Source organism: Callithrix jacchus, chromosome 2 (assembly GCF_049354715.1).
Source record: "Callithrix jacchus isolate 240 chromosome 2, calJac240_pri, whole genome shotgun sequence".
In the NCBI taxonomy this organism is placed as follows: domain Eukaryota; kingdom Metazoa; phylum Chordata; class Mammalia; order Primates; family Cebidae; genus Callithrix; species Callithrix jacchus.
In genome coordinates, this window is record NC_133503.1 from 20,365,553 (window position 1) to 20,390,655 (window position 25,103).

The 25,103-nt window shown below is 39.5% G+C and overlaps 1 protein-coding gene across 3 annotated transcripts in view; it reads right to left on the minus strand.

Moving 5' to 3' along the window:
• Positions 1 to 10,877: 10,877 nt before the first annotated feature.
• Positions 10,878 to 25,103, minus strand: part of SOX30 (SRY-box transcription factor 30) — an 80,782-nt gene continuing 66,556 nt past the window's right edge. For 2 of the 3 annotated variants that reach the window (XM_035283443.3, XM_035283430.3), the window contains one exon: positions 10,878 to 12,622. In XM_035283443.3, the coding sequence (XP_035139334.2) occupies positions 12,241 to 12,622 (382 nt within the window). In that variant the 3' untranslated portion in view covers positions 10,878 to 12,240. The remainder of the gene's footprint in view (positions 12,623 to 25,103) is intronic. The other variant, XM_035283435.3, reaches the window with a different exon arrangement.

Here is a 25,103-nt window from a genome sequence, read left to right on the forward strand (position 1 = left end):
CTGCTTCTGTGTTGCGATGATTTGCTCCTACCAAAGATGGGCTTTATCCAAATCCCAGAGAACGTGGCCACAAGTAGATCCGAACTCACATTCTTAGAGAACCATTTTCCATGAGGAAAGCAAAGTTGCCTGCCTGTAATGTCCACTTAGAAAAATACTTGTGAAGGCTCTGACTGGCCTGCTGGGTAGGACACCGAGCCCTGGGCTAGTTGCTACGACCAGGTGCACTGTTGTGATCAGCCACATCAGAACTAGAGGATCTTTCAAAGGAACAGACAGAAATGGGCGTGGTTATCACAAGCAGACAGCAAGGTAGCAGGTGTCCACTGTGCTCTGGCAGGTGGCGATAGAATTAGGGATGCGTTGGTGGCCCCTTTAATCTTGCAGCTACCTTTCAAGCTTTCTTCCAACCTAAGCTAACTCAGGATCTGGACAGGGTGTTCATATCTATGGAGGAAAGGACTTAACCCGAGAGTTCTACTTGACGTGGATCTTACCCCAGGATAGTTTGTCTCCAGGTTAATGTGGCAGAGCAGAAAGAGGGCTGAGTTTGGAGGCAGACAGACTTAAGTTCAGTTCTTAATTCTTCCATCACTTGTGGGGTGGTGTTGGGTAAGTTGCTTCACCTCTGTAAGTCTTTGATTTTTTCATTGGCACAGTAAAGATAACACCTATTTACAAGCTTATTATAAGGACTAAGTGAGGTAATCACATAAACCATCAGATACAGTGGCATATACTAGGTGCTCAATAAAATGTACCTTCCACTAATTAATTCAACAAATATTTACTGAGCATGCAATACATTGCAGGCACAGTGTTAGGTGTTAGGGATAATGCATCAAGCAAGAGATATAATGTTCCCATTCTTTTGGAGTTTCTAGCAGTGGAGGTTGGTGGAGAGAAAATAAGTGAGAAAATAAGACAATTACAGGTAATAAGTGCTTTGAAAAAATAATTTTTTTTCAGACAAGGTCTCACTCTTTTGCCTAGGCTGGAGTGCAGTGGCACAATCTCAGCTCACTGCAGCCTCTGCCTCTCAGGCTCAACCAATTTTCCCACCTCAGCCTCCTGAGGAGCTGGGACTACAGGCGTGTGCCACCATGTTCACTAATTTTTGAACGTTTTGTAGAGATGGGGTTTCACCATGTTGCCCAGACTGGTCTCAAACCCTTGGCCTCAAGCGATCCATCTGTTTTGACCTCCCAAAGTGCTGGGATTACAGGCATAAGCCACCACGCCTGGCTAGAAAAAAACGAAACTATTTTTTATGCTTATATTTATTAATAGTGTGAAAACCCTCCTACGACAATGTTTGAACCTTCCCGTTCAGTGTCTCACCACCCATTTATCTACGTGTTGGGAGCCATTCTCAGAGTTCAACAATTGCTTCGAGCCTGACTTTGAAAAGTGACACGGAAGAGAGAGAGGAAAGAAAAATGGGATGCTGGTAGGAGGAAAATCCCAATGTTATCCCTTAGCTCCAAAATTTCATTTTTTTCTGCGATGGAGTCTTGCTCTGTCATCCAGGCTGGAGTGCAGTGGCATGATCTCCGCTCACTGCAACCTCCGTCTTCCAGGTCTCAAGCATCTCCTCCCTCAGCCTCCCAAGTAGCTGGGATTACAGGTGCATGCCACCACGTCAGGCTAATTTTTGTATTTTTAGTAGAGATGGGGTTTTACCATGTTGGCCAGGCTGGTCTCAAACTCCTGACCTTGTGATCTGCCCAACTTGGTCTCCCAAAGTGCTGGGATTATAGGCATGAGTCGCCATGCCCAACCCCAAATCCATTTTGTAAATCATTACCTGGTGGGATTCAAAATCACCTCAGAAGCCTTTAAAAGATACAGATTCTCAGACTGCATCTTCAAATAATCAAATGCCAGCAGTTCAGGGTATTTCTTTTTTTCTTCTTTTATTTTTAAGTTTCCTGGTAATTTATTTATTTATTTATTTTTGAGATGGAGTTTTGCTCTTGTTACCCAGGCTGGAGTGCAGTGGTGTGATCTTGGCTCACCGCAACTTCCACCTCCTGGATTCAAGCAATTCTTCTACCTCAGCCTCCTGAGTAGCTGGGATTACAGGCACGCGCCACCATGCCCAGCTAATTTTTTGTATTTTTAGTAGAGACAGGGTTTCACCATGTTGACCAGGATGGTCTTGATCTCTTGACCTCGTGATCCACCTGCCTCGGCCTCCCAGAGTGCTGGGAATACAGGCGTGAGCCACCGCGCCCTGCCGTTTCCTGGTAATTTATATGGGCATTCAGACATAAGAAGCATTGCTTGCCAACCCGCCTATGAATTCCATTAGTCAGTCAGGTTGAGAATACAGGGATGCAGCTGTTATTCTGCTGGTAATGTATACTTCTTTTCTAGTTTCTAGGAGAAGACATGGGTCATGGTTGGCCCCCAAAGAGTTTAGAATCTAGGGGGAGATATAAGCAAAGTTGCTATGGGAACACAAAGCAGGAACAATTAGTCTTTGAGAGTTAGAGAATACTTTCTGGAGGGAAGAATTCTGAATGTGTTAGAATTTGGTTCAGCTGCATGTGACACAGAGTACAAAATTACAGTGGATTAAACTGGATAGAAATATGTTTTTGCTCTCATATAAAAGTCCTGAGGAAAGTAATCCAGTGCTGTGATGCCTCCATCTTGTTTTTGAACCTTCTCAGCATGAGTCCTATGTGATCCTAAAGGGTTGCTCAGATTCCAACCATCAGTTCCGTATTCCTGACAGTAGGAAGGACAAAAGGACAAGGGCATCATCTCTCCCTTCCATTGTAATGTTATAGTTCAGAGCTTAGGTACTTGGTTACAGCTTGCCTCAAGAGATGAAACAAAGTCTTTATTCAGAATGGCCATGTACATAGCTTAAAACTCAAGTTCTATTACTAAAAAAGGAAAGGAAAGCAGCCATTGAGAAACAAGCGGCACACCTCTACACTGAGATATGAAAAATGAGTAGCAATTAGGCAGGGGAGGTCACATAGCAAGGACTGTCCAGGAAGAACTAATGCTTATCATGCCCCCTCAGCAGGAGGGACACCAGGAAGCACCCTTCTGTCCACATCTTTGTTCTCATCCTTCACGCTGTGATCTAAAGCCCTCCTGGATAGTAAAGCCCCGTCTCTACTTAAAATATAAAAATTTGCTGAGCATAGTGATGGGGGGGCTGTAATCCCTGCTACTTGGGCGTCTGAGGCAGAAGAATTACCTGAACCTGGGAGGCAGAGGTTGCAGAGAGCCTCACTCAACTGCATTCCAGCCTGGGTAACAGAGGGGAACTCTGTCTCAAAAATGAATGAATGAATGAATGAATGAATGAAGAAAGTCCTCTGGGATGAGCTGGCTTTAGCTATTCAGTGCTTGGATTTACAATAACCTCAGCACACTTCTGACCTCAAAGCCCTTCATGTCACTGGAATGATGACTGCTTTGAGAAAACCCCTCCTTTTCATCTGTCAGTAAGAGAGCTCACTCTAAGATCTCATCATTGACATTTACCAGGACAAATTTCTGAAATCTTTTAGAAGAAACTACAATCCCAACCCTTTGATATGATCAGTCATGGCATATCTGCTTGAAGCAATACTATACAAACATGGAAGGTGACCATTTATGAAGGCATAGAGTATGAGAAACAGCTCATGATAAATTATTAAGAAAACGTGAGACTATGCATATGTTGAGATTATAATCATGTGAAAAATGTATGTGTATACAGACAAATATTAGAAAGAGCATCATAAAATAAACTTGATTATTGAATGGTTAGAGGCTTTTTCTCTCCTTGGAAAATTCTCTTTAGTGTGGTTATGTTGTTTTCATAAATAAAATTTGAAAATAAGTCTTGCAAACATTACATGTTGTCAAAAAAACTTTCATGGTGTCAATGGTAAATGTTCATAAGAATCAGCTGAAAGGTTGACTAAAAATACATATTCCACAGGCTCCAGCCCAAGGGATTCTCATTCTGTATGTCTGAGGAATGGCTGCATTTTTAACAAGCATCCAGAGTCTTTTGTTGGAAGTGGTACATTGGCCACATTTGGAAAACACTGCCATAGATGTTGTCTCAGAGACACCTAAAGATAGAGTCGTGACATTATCTGTGCCAAAACAGCTCACACCTATAATCCTAGCACTTTCGGAGGCCAAGGTGGGTGGATTGCACGAGGTCAGGAGTTTGATCAAGACCAGCCTGAGCAACATGGCGAAACTCCATCTCTACTAAAAATACAAAAGTTAACCGGGTATGGTGGTAGGCACCTATAATTCCAGCTACTCACGAGACTGAGGCAAGAGAATCGCTTGAACTTGGATGTGGGGAGTGGGGGCTGCAGTGAGCTGAGATTGCGCTACTTTACTCCAGCCTGGGTGAAAGAACAAAACTGTGTCTCAAAAGGAAAAAAAAAAAGACTCTAGGCCAAGATTCCTCTATCATTATTGGGAAAATAGTAAGAAAGTTTAAAACAAAGACTCCATGTTAAGAAAAACGTACTCTCTCCCTGGTTTGTAAAGTGGAATATCAATAAAAAATGCAGCTTTGATGACTTTTGAGTCTTCCAAGTAAACTTAAAGCTGTCTGATAAAAGCAACACAGTTATGAACAGTTACATCTCTCTAGTTCTCTTAGAGTTCCATGCTTCCTGTATCTTATTCCATGCCTTGCTAACAGGCCCCACACAAGTTCAGCTGTAATCTGCCTTCAAGTGTAAGGCATGGCAATTTCAAGCCTTAAAACTGGATAGCGTATGCTGCATAAGCCAGCCTTCGGAATAATTCAATATTCATTTTATTAGTAATGTAGGATTTTTCTTTTTGGTCACTTTGCAAGCTGGGGACCCCTGGCTGGCAATGCCCCGCCCAGGCCTCCCTCAGCTACACTGGTATGACCCAGCTCGCCTGTGTGATTGATAGTTTGTACCCACATTCGTTGGTTCTCATGATCTTGTACCATGCCCAAGAAGAATGAGGATAGGCAGGACATTGAAGGATGAGGAGGGTGAAGAATTTTATTGAGTGATGACACAGCTTTTAGCAGAGAGGGGACATGGGGCTGGTCCCCCTACCCGAAGATGGGAAAGTTCCTCTTGTGGCTGAGTCTGCCTTTTATGGACTCAAAATAGGGATTATGTGCTGACTGGTTTGTGAGTATGCAAAAATGGCTAAAGCAAAGATACCACTCAAAGGTGGGCATGATAGTGCAGAAAACCAATTAGGACCAATCAGAGGAAAGTGGGCCAAATGGGAAGACAAGTTCTCAATCCGGTCCAAAGATTTAACTTGTAGCTTGGCTTTCAGGCTTTAAACTGTCTTCGGCTTGGAGTGGGGTTTCACCATGAACCCGCCACTATCTGCCTAGGCATTTGGCAGGCACCTGCTACTCTCATTAAAGTGACCAACTCTTCCCAGTTTGCCCAGGAGTTTCCCGATTTTAGCACTGAAAGTCTCATGTTTGGGAACCCCCTGCTCATCAGTCCTATGCAAACCAACACCAGGACAGCTGGTCACCTTACACCTTCCATACAGTTTAAAAGAAAAGACATTCTCCAGGAGAAGGTGTCAGCCACCAGTGTCCTAGGGAGCACAGGCAAAAACTTAGCTTTCTAAAGATCTTCCTTTGAAAAAAAATGCAGGTAAGCTGCTGTTCATTATTGTTACTATTATTATTTTTGAGACAGAGTCGCGCTCTGTCACCAGGCTGGAGTATAGTGGCAGAGCTCAGCTCACTACAATCTCCGACTCCCTGGTTCAAGCGATTCTCCTGCCACAGCGTCCCAAGTAGCTGGGACTACAGGCACCAGCCACCACGCCCAGCTAATTTTGTATTTTTAGTAGAAACAGGGTTTCACCATGTTGGCCCAAATGGTCTCCATCTCCTGACCTCATGATACGCCTGCCTCAGCCTCCCAAAGTGCTGGGATTATAGGCGTGAGCCACCACGCCCAGCCTGCTGTTCATTATTTTAAGAAATAGGACATTTCAGCTCGGCACAGTGGCTCACACCTGTAATCCCAGCACTTCGGGAGGCCAAGGTGGGCAGATCACCTGAGGTCAGGAGTCTGAGACCAGCCTGGCCAACACAGTGAAAACCTGTCTCTACTAAAAATACAAAAAATGAGCCGGGCATGGTGGCACTCACTTGTAATCCCAGCTACATGGGAGGCTGAGGCAGGAGAATCACTTGAACCTTGGAAGTGGAGGCTGTAGTGAGCTGAGATCACGCCATGGCACTCCAGCCTGGGCAACAAGAACAAAACACCTCAAAAACTAAAAACTAAAAATAAAATAAATAGGACATTTCTCTTAAGTGGTTTCAGAGGAGCCAGAGATATAAAGGTGTTGCAAGCAGCCCTTTCCCATTCCCCCGCTTTTCTTACAAATGTTCATTACTTTGAGAAAATTTTACTAACATTTGTGCATATTAAACTCATCATCACAAAGGAGAGATGTAAAGTTGGATCAGGTGGTCTGAAAGCAGAATTCAGAGATAAAGGGTAAATCTGTCAACAGACTGTGAAATTTTTCATCAAATAGAATTTGATAAAAACTAACTCCTATGCTTGTTTTTAGATAAGTAGTTTTACTATGATGCCTTTGAAATTTCTCTTAAATCCTAAAAAGTTATTAAATGACCCAGAAATCTAAAAAAATGGTGTGCCCAGCAGAATCTCTTCCAAAATGTAGGACAAAAAATTTTCAGAATTATTCTGCCCACATAAAAATTATACTACTTTAAAATATCGCAAGCAGTTCACAGGATCTCCAGACATTCATCCAACATCAGTTCCAAACTACGATTTTCAAAAGCAGTTCATATTTTTGGCTCAGGAGTAATCCTACCAACAGCTGGTTGACAAAGTGGAAAATATACTTGTGTATCTATTTAGCACATTTGCCTACTTGAATTCTTGGGTGCAATATCAATTTTCCTCAAAAAGCCAGTTTAAATAGAAAAAGAGGAACTCCTCCCTAACTCATTTTATGAGGCTAGAATCATCCTGATACCAAAACCTGGCAGAGACACAACAAAAAAAGAAAAATTCAGGCTAATATCCCTGATGAACATCGATGTGAAAATCCTCAGTAAAATACTGGTAAACTAAATCCAGCAGCACATCAAAAAGCTATCCACCACGATCAAGTCATCTTCGTCCCTGTTCTGCAAGGCTGGTTTAACATAAACAAATCAATAAACGTAATCCATCACATAAACAGAACCAATGACAAAAACCACATGATTATCTCGATAGATGCAGAAAAGGCCTTCAATAAAATTCAACACTGCTTCATGCTAAAAACTCTCAATAAACTAGGTATTGATGGAACATATCTCAAAATAATAAAAGCTATTTATGACAAACACACAGCCAATATCATACTGAATGGGCAAAAGCTGGAAGTATTCCCTTTGCAAACCAGCACAATACAAGGATGCCCTCTCTCATTACTCCTGTTCAACATAGTATTAGAAGTTCTGGCCAAGGCAATTGGGCAAGAGAAAGAAAAAAAGGGTATTCAGATAGGAAAAGAGGAAGTCAAATTGTCCCTGTTTGTAGATGACATGATTGTATATTTAGAAGACCCCATCATTTCAGCCCATAATCTCCTTAAGCTGATCAGCAGCTTCAGCAAAGTCTTAGAATACAAAATCAACATGCAGAAATCACAGGCATTCCTATACACCAATAATAGACAAACGGAGAGCCAAATCATGAGTGAACTCCCATTCACAATTGCTACAAAATAATAAAATATCTAGGAATACAACTCACAAGATATGTGAAGGACCTCTTCAAGGAGAACTACAAACCACTGCTCAAGGAAATAAGAGAAGACACAAACAAATGGAAAAACATTCCACGCTTATGCATAGGAAGAATGAATATTGTGAAAATGGCCATACTGCATAAAGAAATTTATAGATTCAATGCTATCCCCATCAATCTACCATTGACTTTCTTCACAGAATTAGAAAAAACTACTTTAATTTTCATATGGAACCAAGAAAAAGCCTGTGTAGCTAAGACAATCCTTTGCAAAAAGAACAAAGCTGGAGGCATCACACTACCTGACCTCACTATACTACAAGGCTACAGTAACCAAAACAGCATGCCGCTGGTACCAAAACAGATATATAGATAAATGGAACATAACAGAGGCCTCAGAAATAACAGCACACATTCACAACCACATCTGATCTTTGACAAACCTGACAAAAACAAGCAATGGGGAAAGGATTCCCTGTTTAATAAATGGTGTTGGGAAAACTGGCTAGCCACAAGCAGAAAACTGAAACTGGACCCCTTCCTGACACCTTATACAAAAATTAACTCAGGATGGATTAAAGACTTAAACATAAGAGCTAACACCATAAAAACCCTAGAAGAAAAGCTAGGCAAAACCATTCAGGACATAGGCCTAGGCAAGGACTTCATGACTAAAACACCAAAAGCAATGGAAACAAAAGCCAAAATTGACAAATGCGATCTAATTAAACTAAAGAGCTTCTGCACAGCAAAAGAAACTATCATCAGAGTGAACAGGCAACCTATAGAATGGGAGAAAATTTTTGCAATCTATCCATCTGACAAAGGGCTAATATCCAGAAGCTACAAAGAACTTAAACAAATTTACAAGAAAAAAAACAACCCCATCAAAAAGTGTTGAAGGCTATGAACAGACACATCTCAAAAGAAGACATTTATGCAGCCAACATACATATGAAAAAATGCTCATCATCACTGGTCATTAGAGAAATGCAAATCAAATCCACAATAAGATACTATCTCACACCAGTTAAAACAGCAATCATTAAAAAGTCAGGAACAACAGATGCTGGAGAGGATGTGGAGAAATAGGAATGCTTTTAAACTGTTAGTGGGAGTGTAAATTAGTTCAACCATTGTGGAAGACAGTATGGCAATTCCTTAAGGATCTAGAACCAGAAATACCATTTGACCCAGCAATCCCATTACTGGGTATATGCCAAAAGGATTATAAGTCATTCTTCTATAAAGACACATGCACACGTATGTTTATTGCAGCACTGTACACAATAGCAAAGACTTGGAACCAACCAAAGTGCCCATCAATGATAGAGTAAAGATATCTAGGATATCCTTTACTAAAGGATAAAGAAAATGTGGCACATATACACCATGGAATACTATGCAGCCATAAGAAAGGATGAGTTCATGTCCTTTGCAGGGATATGGATGAAGCTGGAAACCATCATTCTCAGCAAACTAACACAGGAACAGAAAACTAAACACCACATGTTCTCACTCATAAGTGGGAGTTAAACAATGAGAACACATGGACACAGGGAGAGGAACATCACACACCAGGGCCTTTTGGGAGGTGGGGGACTAGGGGAAGGATAGTATTAGGAGAAATACCTAATGTAGATAATGGGTTGATGGTGCAGCAAACAACCATGGCACATGTATACCTATGTAACAAACCTGAACACAAGTAAAATTAAAAAAAAAACAACTCCAGTTTAATATCCAGTAAATTAACAACAATGATGTTTCAGTTTTTCAATCTTTTAAGATCATTAAGATACAATGAAGTAAAGTTTATTCAGCCAGTGCTTTCAGTAAGGAATTTGAACTGCCCAATGCAGAAAATCATATGCAAAGTCAACAATTTTTAAACCAAAGTCACCAGCTATTATCATTTTCTGAAGTGTGCTCTGTGAGATGTTAGTAAGTGATATGTTAGCACAAACAGTTGGGGGGAGTTCACGCCAAATAAGATTGGGTACCCCGAAATAGAGTTTAACAAGTTTCTTGATTGCAAGACTTTTGAGACAGACCAATGATAATGGACACTGACACTCTTCAAGATGGGATGTGACATGTTTTATTCAAACTTATTTGACCAAATTTTGTCAGAATATCTAAAGGGCTTGGATTCTCATGGACAAATATAGAGAAATACTGCTCTTCTCTTCCTAAACTTGGTAACTCGGCTCCTTGAATGTTCAGACTAACTCTATTTTCAGTCAATTTGCAGTGAAACTAATTTTTATTTGCAAATAGTGAGAGCAGCTTTGTCCAACGAATGGAACAGTGTGAGGAACATTCTAAACATTGAGATTTCAACACACTTTGAGACTATTCTTATAACTAATATCATTATCTAACAAACAAGGCAATGAGACCTATTAGAAAGTACTTGTGGCTTTGAATTAGGAAGATTTCACTTTGATGACTTAGAAAGCAATGAATTACTGCCAGTGGGGCAGGGCTTTGTTTGGTCTGTAGATCTCCAGTCAGTGGTTTAAGAGCTATAAATGATCAGATTTGAGGATATGGGGATTTGTGGTTGGGCACATTCATCTGCAATTGGGTACTTTCTAAATGAAATATTCATCTTTCCCAGCCCGGATTGTACCGTGGACCTATAAACCGTCCAAACTCCTGGCTTTTGATCCCAGCACTAAGGAAGAGGAGGAAGAGTAAAAGAATTGCCCAGCATTAGTCACTAATATAAAAGCTTAAGGAAAGAATCAGAGAGTGGCAGGGCTACCCTGCAGACAGGCCGTTAGGAAATACTGACCTATGCTCTATCTCATTCTCTACTTTACACAGTGATTTCACCAAGCAATTTGTCTATAAGAACAAGGTCTTTGGTAAAAATTGAGTTAGTCACAAAGGTGCTATTAAATGAAATGAGGTAAAATGGGTCAAACTGTTGCACACATTTCTTCTTAATGGTATAGATATCAAATGTGTAGACATCCAAATGTTACTTTAGTTCAGATGTGAGGTGACATAATGTTTGCTTTCTAGCACAAGAAATTCAAGTTTTGCTCTTTAAGGACATCAAAACAGCACTGCGCACAGTAATACAGAATATAAAAACATAAAAACAAAATTTTTATTGGGAAAGGAAATGTTATGTACATTAAGTATAAGGCTGATGAAATGTATGACATTAGCAAACTCTAAGAAACAAATACAGGTTTAGTAAAGGAAGAAGGTGGAAGCTTACAACAGATTTCCATACACAATTTCCACACAGTTTTAAGTAACAAGATATCAATTTGCATAAATTATACAGATCGAGGGAAAAGTGTATTGGTTGGTGACTATTTCCCATCATCAATTCACTTTGTACCGTATAGATATTTTACCATGATCCCAACTTTGGTAGTCCTAACATGTTCTAAAAAGGCCTTCTGAATCCATAAGTGGGTACTTATCAAGAGGTTATGTCACAAGTAGGTTTTTTTTTTCTTCATTTTGAATTAAATAAATTCCACATGCTCTTAAATAAACTTCATGGTTTTCAAGACAACTGCTTGAGCCAAAACTGGAAGAGTTCTTCTGTCCTGGGACATGCTTAAGTCATGTGTACATATGTGTAAAGAGTTTGGAAATGGCATCAGAATGTGTGTGCATCTTTGTTGATACAGAGTTTAAGTCTCATGTGAGCTAACAGAATCTATGCAATTCTGGAGACTATTGGTAAAAATGGTTATCTGTATGTGGTGTAGAAAACAATCTTCTATAAACAATACTCTGCTTATTTCTAGCCCCCAAACAGAAAATATCTAACAAGAACACTTTTATCTATGTTTATTTAATTACAACAAAAATAGAACAATGTATGCCAAATGGAAAAGGATATTAAAAAATGATAAAATATTTAGAAACAGAAATGACTAAATTTAACTGAAGGAATTATCCAGGTGCCATTAAACACATTTGGAACTTGTAATTGGTTATTAGTGTAAATTAAATTTTGAAACTGAGTCCCAGTTCACTACTAAGAGTTGTCAAAATATTTTCAAAATGTCACATCAAAAATTGGCAACATAAACACCAAACAAAAAATCATCAAAGAAAAATAAATATATCTTGAAATAATATAAAAATCACACCATGCTAGATATATACCCCCTTTTCCCTCACATACAATTGTGGGGCTTCAGTATTTTGCATGTTCCAGGATAAAGTAATGATAATATATATTGATGCAAATTTCAGCCATTAAAAATAAACTACTTAATATCTTAAATATTCCTACAATGAAACATCCAGACTCTAGTTTCACCAATCAAAATTTTATGAAGACATAAATTGCATTTGGTTTTAACTCCTCAAATCATGACTGAAAACTTTCAGCAAAGCATTCTAGGCTTTTTTTTTTTTCATACCAACTGACCCAGAATATATTTTAAGAAATGTTTATTTTCTGTGTATATTTGTTTTAAAATTATAAATTCCTGAGTACTTTTTCTTCTTCCTCCTCATCACTATCAGTGACATTGACTTGCTGGATGCTAGAAGGAGTTGATGTCGGGGCTGTGAAGACATTCTCCAAGGTTCCAATGTCCACCTGAGGCACAGGGTTTAAGTATTCTTCCCCACTGTGGCTATGACTGTTACAGTAAGAGGTTCCATTTATGTCCTCACGACTCCGAGAATTTTCACTGTGTGTGCGTTCATTTTGGTAGTCTCTAAAAGGAAACTCTCTATTTAAAGCTGAAAATATGGCCTCATGTTTTTGGTACGTGTCTTCATAATAACCAAGGCATTCTGGCATTGAACTTGGAAAATTTCCATAGCCAAAGGGAGGTCGACTATAAGGGCACGTGCTGCAACATAAAGACACAAACAAGGAATTAGATCATACCTGGCCCAGGTATTGTCTTGCATACAGACTAGGGAGCAAGTCAATGCATCCTCTTCGGGGCTTGGAAAGTTCCTTTCTGTAACCACTTCATGTGTTCCTTTGCTCTTTTCCCACTGCCCAGTCCCCACCCATAAGAAATAGGAAAGGGAGCTTGTAACTGGAATACTCACCAGCACTGTTATCTAACGTTAGCCTCAGGCTTCTTACTGTTTGACAATCTTAATAACAAAATTGCTTATTCTGGCCTTTCCCTCAAGATGCCTCAAACCATGTAAGGTTTTGGAATCCAGATGTGTATTGAGCTAAGCTAAGAATTGACACTTAGTAAACAATGAAACAGTTGTTTTTACTGGTATTTGTGAATGTTCTATATTCTTGTTTCTCTGCATATCTTATAACTTTTTTGTTGAAAACTGAATGTTTTGAATATTATAATGTAATGCCTCTAGAAATCAAATTCTTTCACTTTTCCAAGGTTTGTTGTTGTTGCTTGTTTTGGGTTGTAGTTGTTTATTTGGTTTTCTAGAGTATTTTTGTAAAGGCTGTATTCCTTGTTATGAATGGTCATTGAAATCTCTGTTCAATTAGCTTGGTGGTCAGATAGAAATTTGATAGAGATTTCCTTAAAAACCTAGAAACAACTGGCAGCAACCCTTACTGTTCTACAGCTACCACAGGTGATCCCAAGGCAAGCAGAGTCTGGAGTGGACCTCCAGCAGTCCTATAGCAGAGGGACCTGACTGTTATAAGGAAAACTAAAAAACAGAAATAACTTCCAACATCAATAAAAAGGACATCCACTCAGAGACCACACCTGAAAGTCACCAACTACAAAGATGACAGGTAGATAAATCCACAAAGATGGGAAGAAACCAGCACAAAAAGGATGAAAACACCAAAAACCAGAACACCTCTCCTCCTCTAAGGGATCACAACTCCTCACCAGCAAGGGAACAAGGCTGGATAGAGAATGGGTCTGATGAATTGACAGAAACAGGCTTCAGAAGGTGGGTAATAACAAACTTCTCTGAGCTAAAAGAATATGTCCTAACCCAATGCAAAGAAACTAAGAACCTTGAAAAAAGGTTAGACAAAATGCTAATGAGAATAAACAGCTTAGAGAAGAATATAAATGACTTGATAGAGCTGAAAAACAACACGAGAACTTCGCAAAGCATACGCAAGTTTCAATAGCCGAATCAACCCAGCAGAAGAAAGGATATCAGAGATTGAAGATCAACTCAACGAAATAAAACAAGAAGGCAAGATTAGAGAAAAAAGAGTGAAAAGAAATGAACAAAGCCTGCAAGAAATATGGAATTATGTGAAAAGAATCTGCGTTTGATAGGTGTACTTGAATGTGACGGAGAGAATGAATCCAAGCTGGAAAACACTCTTCAGGATAGCATCCAGGAAAACTTCCCCAGCCTAGCAAGGCAGGTCAACATTCAACTCCAGGAAATACAGAGAACACCACAAAGATATTCCTTAAGAAGAGCAACCCCAAGGCACATAATTGTCAGAATCACCAGGGTTTAAATGAAGGAAAAAATGCTAAGGGCAGCCAGACAGAAAGGTCAGGTTACCCACAAAGGGAAGCCCATCAGACTCACAGTGGATCTCTCGGCAGAAACCCAACAAGCCAGAAGAGAGTGGGGACTACTCTCATTTAACATCCTTAAAGAAAAGAACTTTAAACCTAGAATTTCATATCCAGCCAAACTAAGCTTCATAAGCGAAGAAGAAATAAAATCCTTTATGAACAAGCAATTGCTGAGAGATTTCATCACCACCAGGCCTGCCTTACAAGAGATCCTGAAAGAAGCACTAAACATAGAAAGGAACAACTAGTACCAGCCACTCCAAAAATGAACCAATGGTAAAGACCATCGACACAATGAAGAAACTGCGTCAACTAATGGGCAAAACAACCAGCTAGCATCAAAATGGCAGGATCAAATTCACACATAACACTATTAACCCTAAATGTAAATGGACTAAATGCCCAATCAAAAGACACAGACTGGCAAATCAGATAAAAAGTCAAAATCCATCAGTGTGCTGCATTCAGGAAACCCATCTCATGTGCAAGGACACACACAGGCTCAAAATAAAGGGATAGAGGAAGATTTACCATGCAAATGGAGAGCAAAAAAAAAGCAGGAATTGCAATCCTAGTCTCTGATAAAATACACTTTTAATCAACAAAGATCACAAGAGACAAAGAAGGGTGTTACATAATGGTAAAAGGATCAATGCAACAAGAAGAGCTAATGATCCTAAATATATATGCACCCAATACAGGAGCACCCAGATACATAAAGCAAGTTCTTAATGACCTACAAAGAGACTTAGACTCCCACACAGTAATAGTGGGAGACTTTAACACTCCACTGTCAATATTAGACAGATCAATGAGACAGAAAATTAACAAGGATATCCAGGACTTGAACTCAGATCTGGACCAAGCAAACCTAATAGATAGCTACAGAACTGTCCACTCCAAATCCACAGAATATACATTCTTCTCAGCACCGCATGGTACCTACTCTAAAACTGACCACATAATTGGAAGTAAATCACTCCTCAGAAAATGCAAAAGAACAATAATCATAACAGTCTCTCAGACCACAGTGCAATCAAATTAGAACTCAGGATTAAAAAACTAATGCAGAAACACAACTTCATGGAAACTGAACAACTGGCACTTGAATGTTGACTGGATAAACAATGAAATGAAGACAGAAATAAAGATATTCTTCGAAACCAAAGAGAACAAATATACAACATACCAGAATATCTGGGACACATTTACAGCACTGTCTAGAGAGAAATTTATAGCAATAAATGCACACATGAGAAGCAAGGAAAGATCTAAAATCGACACCCTATGATCAATATTGAAAGAGGTAGAGGAGCAAGTTAAAAAAAACTCAAAAGTTAGCAGAAGACAAGAAATAACTAAGATCAGAGCAGAACTGAAGAAAATAGAGACACAAAAAACCCTTCAAAAAATCAATAAATCCAAGAGCTGGTTTTTGAAAAGATCAACAAAATAGACCGCTAGCCAGATTAATAAAAAAAGAAAACAGAGAAGAATCAAATAGATGCAATAAAAAACAGTAAAGGGAATATCACCACCAATTCCACAGAAATACAAAGTACCATCACAGATTACTACAAACAACTCTATGTACACAAACCAGTAAACATGGAAGAAAAGGACAAATTCCTGGACAATTATACCCTCCCAAGACTGAAATAGGAAGAAGTCAAAACTCTGAATAGACCAATAAGGCTATTGAAGGGCTGAAGTTGAGGCAGCAGTTAATAGCCTACTAACCAAAAAAAGCCCAGGTCCAGATGGGTTCACAGCCGAATTTGACCAGACATACAAAGAGAAGTTGGTACCATTCCTTCTGAAACTATTCCAAACAATCCAAAAAGAGAGATTCCTTCCAAAATCATTTTATGAGACCAACATCAACCTGATACCAAAACCCAGCAGAGACTCAACAAAAACAGAAAACTTCAGGCCAATATCCATGCTGAACATAGATGCAAAAATCTTCAATAAAATACTGGCAAACTATTGCAACAGCACATCAAAAAGTTTATCCATCATGATCAAGTAGGTTTCATCCCAGGGATGCAAAGCTGGTTCAACATACGCAAGTCTATAAGTGTAATCCACCACATAAACAGAAGCAAAGACAAAAACCACATGATTATCTCAATAGATGCGGAGAAGGCCTTTGACAAAATTCAACAGCCCTTTATGCTAAAAAGTCTCAAGAAACTCGGTATCAATAGAACATATCTCAAAATAATAAAAGCTATTTACGACAAACCTACAGCCAATACCATACTGAATGGGCAAAAACTGAGGGCCTTCCCTTTGAAATCTGGCACTAGACAAGGATGCCTTCTCTTCACCACTCCTATTCAATATAGCAGTGGAAGTTCTAGCCAGAGCAATCAGGCAAGAAAAAAAAATAAAGGGTATTCAATTAGGAAAGGAGGAAGTGAAATTGTCTCTATGTGAAGATGACATGATTATATATTTAGAAGACCCCATCATCTCAGCCCAAAATCTCCTTAAACTGATATGGAACTTCAGTAAAGTCTCAGGATATAAAATCAACATGCAGAAATCACAAGCATTCCTATACACCAATAACAGACTAAAAGAGCCAAATCAAGAGTGAACTCCCATTCACAATTGCTATAAAGAGAATAAAATACCTAGGAATACAACTAACAAAGGATGTAAAGAACCTCTTCAAGGAGAACTATGAACCACTGCTCAAGGAAATAAGAGAGGACACAAACAGATGGAAAAACATTCCATGCTCATGATTAGGAAGAATCAATATTGTGAAAATGGCCATACTGCCCAATGGAATTCAGAGATTCAACACTATCCCTATCAAACTACTTACGACCCTCTTCACAGAACTGGAAAATCCACCTTAAACTTCATATAAAACTAAAAGAGAGCCTGCATAGCCAAGACAATCCTAAGCAAAAAGGACAAAGCTGGGGGCATCACACTATCTGACTTCAAACTATACTACAAGGCTATAGTAATCAAAACAGCATGGTACTGGTACCAAAACAGAGATACAGACCAATGGAACAGAACAGAGGCCTCAGAGGCAATGACACATCTATAACCAGGCTGGGTGTGGCGGCTCATGCCTGTAATCCAAGCACTTTGGAGGCCAAGGCAGGAGGATCACCTGAGGTGGGGAGTTCAAGACACATCTACAACCATCTGATCTTTGACAAACCTGACAAAAACAAGCAATGGGGAAAGGATTCTCTGTTTAATAAATGGAGTTGGGATAACTGGCTAGCCAAGTGCCGAAAACAGAAACTGGACCCCTTCCTGACACCTTACACTAAAATTAACTCCAGATGGATTAAAGGGCTAACACCATAAAAACTCTAGAAGAAAACTTATGCAAAACCATTCGAGACATAGGCACCAGCAAGGACTTCATGACTAAAACACTAAAATCATAAAGTTAAAATAGACAAATGGAATCTAATTAAACTCCAGAGCTTCTGTACAGCAAAAGAAACAATCATTAGAGTGAACCAGCAACCAACAGAATGGGAAAAAAATTTTGCCATCTACCCATCTGACAAAGAGCTAATATCTAGAATCTACACAGAACTTAAACAAATTTACAAGAAACAAACAAACCCACTCAAAAGTGGGCAAAGGACATGAACAGACACTTTTCAAAAGAAGACATATATGAGGCCAAGAACCATTGAAAAAATGCTCATCATCACTGGTCATTAGAGAAATACAAATCAAAACCACACTGAGATACCATCTCACACCAGTTAGAATGGCAATCATTAAAAAATCTGGAGACAGCAGATACTGGATGTGGAGAAATAGGAACCCTTTTACACTGTTGGTGGGAGTGTAAATTAGTTCAACCATTGTGGAAAACAGTGTGGCGATTCCTCAAATCCCATTACTAGGTATATATCCAAAGGATTATAAATCGTTCTACTATAAGGACACATGCACACAGATGTTCATTACAGCACTCCTTACAACATCAAAGACCTGGAACCAACCCAAATGCCCATCAATGACAGACTGGACAGGGAAAATGTGGCACATATACACCATCGAATACTATGCAGCCATAAAAAGCGATGAGTTTGTGTCCTTCGTAGGGACATGGATGAATCTGTAAACCATCATTCTCAGCAAACTGACACAAGAGCAGAAAATCAAACACTGCATGTTCTCACTCATAGGCGGGTGTTGAACAATGAGAACACATGGACACAGGGAGGGGAGTATCACAGGCTGGGGTTGTTGAGGGAGACTAGGGGAGGGACAGCAGGGAGTAGGAAGGTTGGGGAGGGATAACATGGGGGGAAATGCCAGATATGGGTGATGGGGGGATGGAGGCATCAAATCACAGTGCCATGTGGGTACCTGTGCAACAATCCTGCATGATCGGCACATGTACCCCAGAACCTAAAGTATAATAATAATAATAATAATAATAATAAAGAAATCTAGAAACAAAACAAAAAATATTCTCCTGGTGTTTGTAGACTGGATTTGAGTTGAGGCACTCCTTAAATACTCAGGTAGGCTGTTTTCAATTCTGCCTTAGTCTTTAATTCCTGCTTACACGGAGCCTACAGATCAGTCAGAGTTCAAAGCTCCGGGTGTTTTCATATGTTTTCTGAACATGGGTCTAGCTCTGGATATGTGTGTGGCCTTCTGGATTTATATATATATATATATATATATATATATATATATATATATATGTCTCTTGTGTCAGTTTGCTGAGAATGATGGTTTACAGATTCATCCATGTCCCTACAAAGGACACAAACTCATCGCTTTTTATGGCTGCATAGTATTCGATGGTGTATATGTGCCACATTTTCCCTGTCCAGTCTGTCATCAATGGGCATTTGGGTTGGTTCCATATATATATGTATACACACACACACATGGATATCTCATATTTCCACATATATATGTAATTTAAGATTGCTCTGTCACCCAGGCCAGAATGCAGTGGCATAATCATAGCTCACTGCAGTCTCAAATTCCTGGGCTCAAGCAACATTCCTGCCTCAGCCTCCCAAGTAGCTGGGACTACAGGTATACCACCACACCCAGCAATTTCCAGAGCTTTGAATGGGTGGTTTTAAAAAATAGTTTTCACCAGTTACACTTGTTTGCTAGAGACTGGGTCCATGGAGCTCCTTGTGCTGCCATCACAAAAATGAACTGTACTCTCACTTATCTTTTCAATCATTTGATTCTATTTCTAGTCTTAAGGTTGCTCTTGAATGCAGTTAAATTACTTAGATTCAAGTTCATTCCTTCAGGTATTGCTTTCAGGAACTTTTAGCCAGACGTGATGGCTCACACCTGTAATCCCAGCACTTTGGGAGGCTGAGGTGGGTGGATCACCTGAAGTCAGAAGTTTGAGACCAGCCTGGCCAACAGTTGAAACCCTGTCTCTACTAAAAATACAAAAATTAGCCAGGTGTAGTGGTATAGCCTGTAATCCCAGCTACTCTGGAGGCTGAGGCAGGAGAATTGCTTGCTCGAACCCAAGAGGCAGAGGTTGCAGTGAGCCGAAATTGTACCACTGCACTCAAGCCTGGGCAACAGAGTGAGAATCTGTCTTTAAAAAATAAAAAAAAGAATATTTAGAGCACAATGGCTCATGCCTGTTTGAAACCATCCTGGGCAACAAAATGAGGCCCTGCCTCTCCAAAAAAAATGAAAATATTAGCTGGGCATGGTGGCACACACCTGTAGACCCTGTTACTTGGGAGGCTGAGGCAGACGGATTGCTTTGGCCCAGGAGTTTGAGGCTGCAGTGAGCTATGATCATGACACTGCACTCAAGACTGGGTTTGTAGCAAAACCCACCTTGTCAACATTCAGGCTAAGGCTATCTGAAGCAAGACCCTTCTGAGTACTCAATGTTCTGTGCCCCATAAAAGTTTTCCAGTCTAGTTGGTAGGACTATTCTCAGCGCTGAGTTTGTGCATGATTGCCAGATACTGTTTTCTCTAATCCTTTCAGGTGGATTAGAGGTTGTTTTTTCACAAGCATGCACTAATCAGTACTTCACTGAATACTCAAGAGGAACCCTACACAGTCATCTGGAGTTCACTGGGTGTGTAGGTCTCTTCTCTCTGGTACTCTATCCTGAAAAGTCTAGCTAATTAGATCTCACTGGACTTGCAGTAGAGACAGGTGAAACCAGTCTATATATTTCAAAATACAAAATTGGCTGGACGTGGTGGCAGGCACCTGTAATCCCAGCTACTCGGGAGGCTGAGGCAGGAGAATCACTTAAACCCTGAATGTAGAGATGTCAGTGAGCTGAGATTGCAGCATTACACTCCAGCCTGGGCAAAAAGAGTGAAACTCCATTTCAAAACAATAAAAAAAAAAAAAAAAAATGAACGTCTGCATCCAGTGGATAGGGTGATTTTAGATTCTGAACCAACGTGTGAAGCACCATGGGGATTTTACATCTAATGAAAATCACATAGAGCCCTGGGTAGAAACTAGATTCTTTTTGTGCTTTATCTGGATCAATGTAAAAAAATTTCAATTCCTTTTATCAAGATTAAAAGGTTATTCCAGCTGGGTGTGGTGGCTCATATCTGTAATCCCAACACTCTGAGATCAAAGCAGGTGGATCACTTAAGGCCAAGAGTTCAAGACCAGTCTGACCAACATGGCAAATCTCAGTCTCTACTAAAAATACAAAAATTAGCCAGGCCTGGTGGCACACACCTGTAATCCTAGCTACTCAGGAGGCTGAAGCATGGTAATTGCTTCAACCCCGGAGGTGAAGGCTACAGTGAGTTGAGATCACACCACTGCTCCAACCTGGCAGGCAGAGCAAGACTCTCTCGGGGAAAAAAAAAAAAAAAAAAAATTCCAGGGTCCCGGCTTTATGGAGAGGTTTTAGTCTCAGTACCTATACCCACCTTGAGCAGGGGAGCAGAGCAGGGTCAAGACCTCATCTCTTTTCCCTTCACAGACATTAAAACTCAAGTTTAGGGTTTTTTTTCCGTTTTTGTTTTTGTTTTAGAGACAGGATCACAATTGTTGCCAAGGCTGGCCTTGAATTCCACCTCAGCCTCCCATGTAGTTCAGACTACAGGCACATGCCAGCACATCCAACTTAAAACCCAAGTTTATAAACAATGAAACTATTTCTGAATCTGAAAATCATCTCCAAGATCACTGTAACTAGTTTTCAACTTGTTAATCATTCTGGCACATAGTGAGTTCCTTGCTGGTGAGTTTAGGTAGGTATTAAATTGTTCATTTTTAAATTCAACATTTCTAGCTAGTTACAGCAGAAGGTATTATATGTTAACTAAATCTATCATGTTTTGGGACTGTAAGCTTCCCTCCTCCATAAAAGTTTAGGCAAAAGTTTGTATATGTATGTAGATATGCATTAGTATTGAAAGAGTCCATAACTTCTATCAAATTCTCAAATGCGTCTCTGACTGAAACAAAGGTTAAAGAGAATTGCTTTTAACCTTTGATTCATTTGCCTAAAATGTTGCAATTTAGATGCATTTCTACAAATCCAGGAATTATTTGAACTTACTTTCCCTACAGTATATCTGAGTGTATTTTCTATGTATTTCAAGCTAATAAATCCCCATTTGTCTTCATATCTTTCTTTATCCCTAATTACAATAGATTTTAAACACATAGTTTTTTATTCAGTGACCAATGGAATGAAGATCCTCCGTATCTCCCTTGAATGTGAAAGCCTAATATATGCAGGAAGAAGAAAGAGGAAAGGATAGGGAGAAAAGAACTAGTCTGAAGAATTAATGTAGTACACAGAAAGGTAGCATTTTGATAAACACAGCATGGTAACGATTAAGATCTGAAGACAGGAATAAGATGTTAACGCCAGAGACGGGGAGCAACATTTCTGAGTGCACATCTGTTTTATAAACTGACCCTTGATTAAACCACCTAGCCTACTTGATTTTTACTCTAGATACACAGGGCAAAATGAACTGTTTGGCGAAAAGAAAAATTTTTTGGGTTTTTTTTGAGCCATAGTCTCACTCGGATGCCCAGTCTGTAGTGCAGTGGCGTGATCTTGGCTCACTGCAGTCCTCACCTCCCAGGCTCAAGTGATCCCACCTTAGCTTTCAAGTAGCTGGGACTACAGGCACACACCACCGTGCCCAGCTAATGAAAAAAAAGTTTTTTTTGAGAGACAAGTTCTCACTAAATTGCCCAGACTGGTCTCCAACTCCTGGGATCAAGAGAGCCTCCCTCCTGGGCCTCCCAAAGTGTCTGGATGACAGGTGTGAGTCACCACACCCAGCTGAAATTTTTTAATAATGAATAATCATAAATATATATACACACAAAAAAATACATATTTATATGTATATCTTAAATGTCCATTACAATTATAACATTGAAATAGTTAGATAATTCCACACATAAATAACTAAATTAGGGAGTAAATTTTTTTTTTTTTTGAGACAGAGTCTTGCTCTGTTGCCAGTTTGGAGTGCAGTGGCGTGATCTCAGCTTACTGCAACCTCCGTCTCCCAGGTTCAAGGGATTCTCCTGCCTTAGCCTCCTGAGTAGCTGAGACTACAGGTGCGCACCACCACACCTGGCTAATTTTTGTATATTTAGTAGAGACAGGGTTTCACCATGTTGGCCAGGATCTTGTCAATCTCATGATCCACCAGCCTCGGCCTTCCAAAGTTCTGGGATTACAAGCATGAGCCACCATGCCTGGCATTTTTTTTTTTAGACAGAATTTCACTCTTGTCACCTAGGCTGGAGTGCAGTGGTGTAATCTTGGTTCACTGCAACCTCCACCTCCTGGGTTCAAGCAATTCTCCTGCACAGGTGCCCACCACCATACCTGGCTAATTTTTGTATTTTAGTAGAGATGGGGTTTCATCATGTTGGCCAGGCTGGTCTGGAACACCTGACCTCAGGTGATCCACCCTCCTTGGCCTTCCAAAGTACTGGGATTACAGGCATAAGCCACTGTACCTGCCCAGAAATATTCCTTACAGAAGATTCCATTATCAGTTAGGAGAAAAGAAAAACTGAGAAAGAATCAACTAATTTTGGCATTTAGAGTTTACTGAAATATACCATCTAGACAGTCATAAATAGATTAGCTATTTCCTTGGAAAAATTATCATCAGACACATACAGGTAGAAGTCAGAAAAACAACTGAAAAATATTGTAATTGATAAGGCTGGTCTTCTTTTTTGAAAAACTATGCATAGCTTAAGTTCATAGTTGACATACTGCTCTGACGTTCCTAAATGAAATAAAAATTCAGTGGGCCGCCATTGTTTGAATTTGAAAACTGTAGCTTCTTGGCGCTGCTTGCGGGTTGGGCTAGCCAGTTGACCTTTGCAGAGTGGAATCTAATTTTAATCAAGAGGGAGTATCTCGACCATCTTATGTTTTTAGTGCTGATCCAATTGCAAGGCCTTCAGAAATAAATTTTGATGGCATTAAGCTTGATCTGTCTCATGAATTGTCCTTAGTTGCTCCAAATGCTGAGGAAAATTTTGGCTTTTATAGGTCCTTTGCATATTCATAAATTTTAGAATCAGTTTACCAGTTTCTATAAGACAGCATCTTGGGATTTTTGACTTTGAATTAAATCTGTGGATCAATTTGGAGAGAACTGACATCTTGACAATATTGAGTCTTAATCCATGAACATGGTATTCTTCCTCATTTTATTTAGGTCTTTAATGTCCCAGCAGTATTTTATTTTTATACTTGTCAAGGTAGAGGGCTGTCATGTCTTTTGTCAAATATATTTATAAACATGTTATTTGATGCTATTGTGAATAATATTTTTAGTGGCTTTTGGCATAATGAAAAACTGTATATATTTCAAACATGCAGTTTGACAAGTTTTGACATAGGCATACACTTATATAACTGTCACCACAATCAAGACAGTGGGTATATCCATCACCCCCAAAGGTTTCATTGAGGCTCCTTGTAAGTCCTCCCTCCCATCACACCTCTAAGTAGCCTGTGATTAGCATTTGTTAGTATACATTAGTTTTTTGTAGATTTGTTGGATTTTGTATGCATATGTTCATGTTGTTTCTAAAGACAATTTTTTTTCCTTTCCAAAAAAAAAAAAGAAATAAAAATTCAGTATAATAACTACTTATTCACTTCATTTGGTTCTTCCAAAGCATTACTGTTAATTAGCAATAACAGTAATAACAAAAAAAAAGATAGTTTCTGACTTCTGAGAACTTACTTTCAGCTGAACACAGTGGCTTATGCCTGTAATCCCAGCACTTTGGGAAGCTGAGGCAGCACCTGAGGTCATGAGTTCAAGACCAACCTGACCAATATGGTGAAACCCTGTCTCCACTAAAAGTACAAAAATTAACCAGATACAAATACAAAAATCTCCTCTGCACCTGTAGTCCCGGCTATTGGGAGACTGAGACAGGAGAATTACTTGTCCTCAGGAGGTTGCTGTGAGTCAAGATCATGCCACTGCACTACACATTCCAGCCTGGGAGACAGAGTGAGACTCTGTCTTAAAAAAAAAAACAAACAAAAAAAGAATTTACTCTCAAGAGCTTCCTTTTAAAACGTTCCTTAACTTAAAAGTGTGTCAGATAATTTATACATTAATAACCAAATCTTACAAGCCTTGTCATGAATAAGTAAGGTACACTTTTATGATTTAATCTATGTAATATTTAGGAAACATTACCTGCCCCAACCTCTACTTGACCATGTAAATTTTTTATTCGAAGGTATATTTTTTCCATATGATTCTCTGCTAGCAACTAACAGCTGCCAATCAAGAGAAACCATTATAATGAGAAATCTTACTGATGTAGAAAAAAAGAC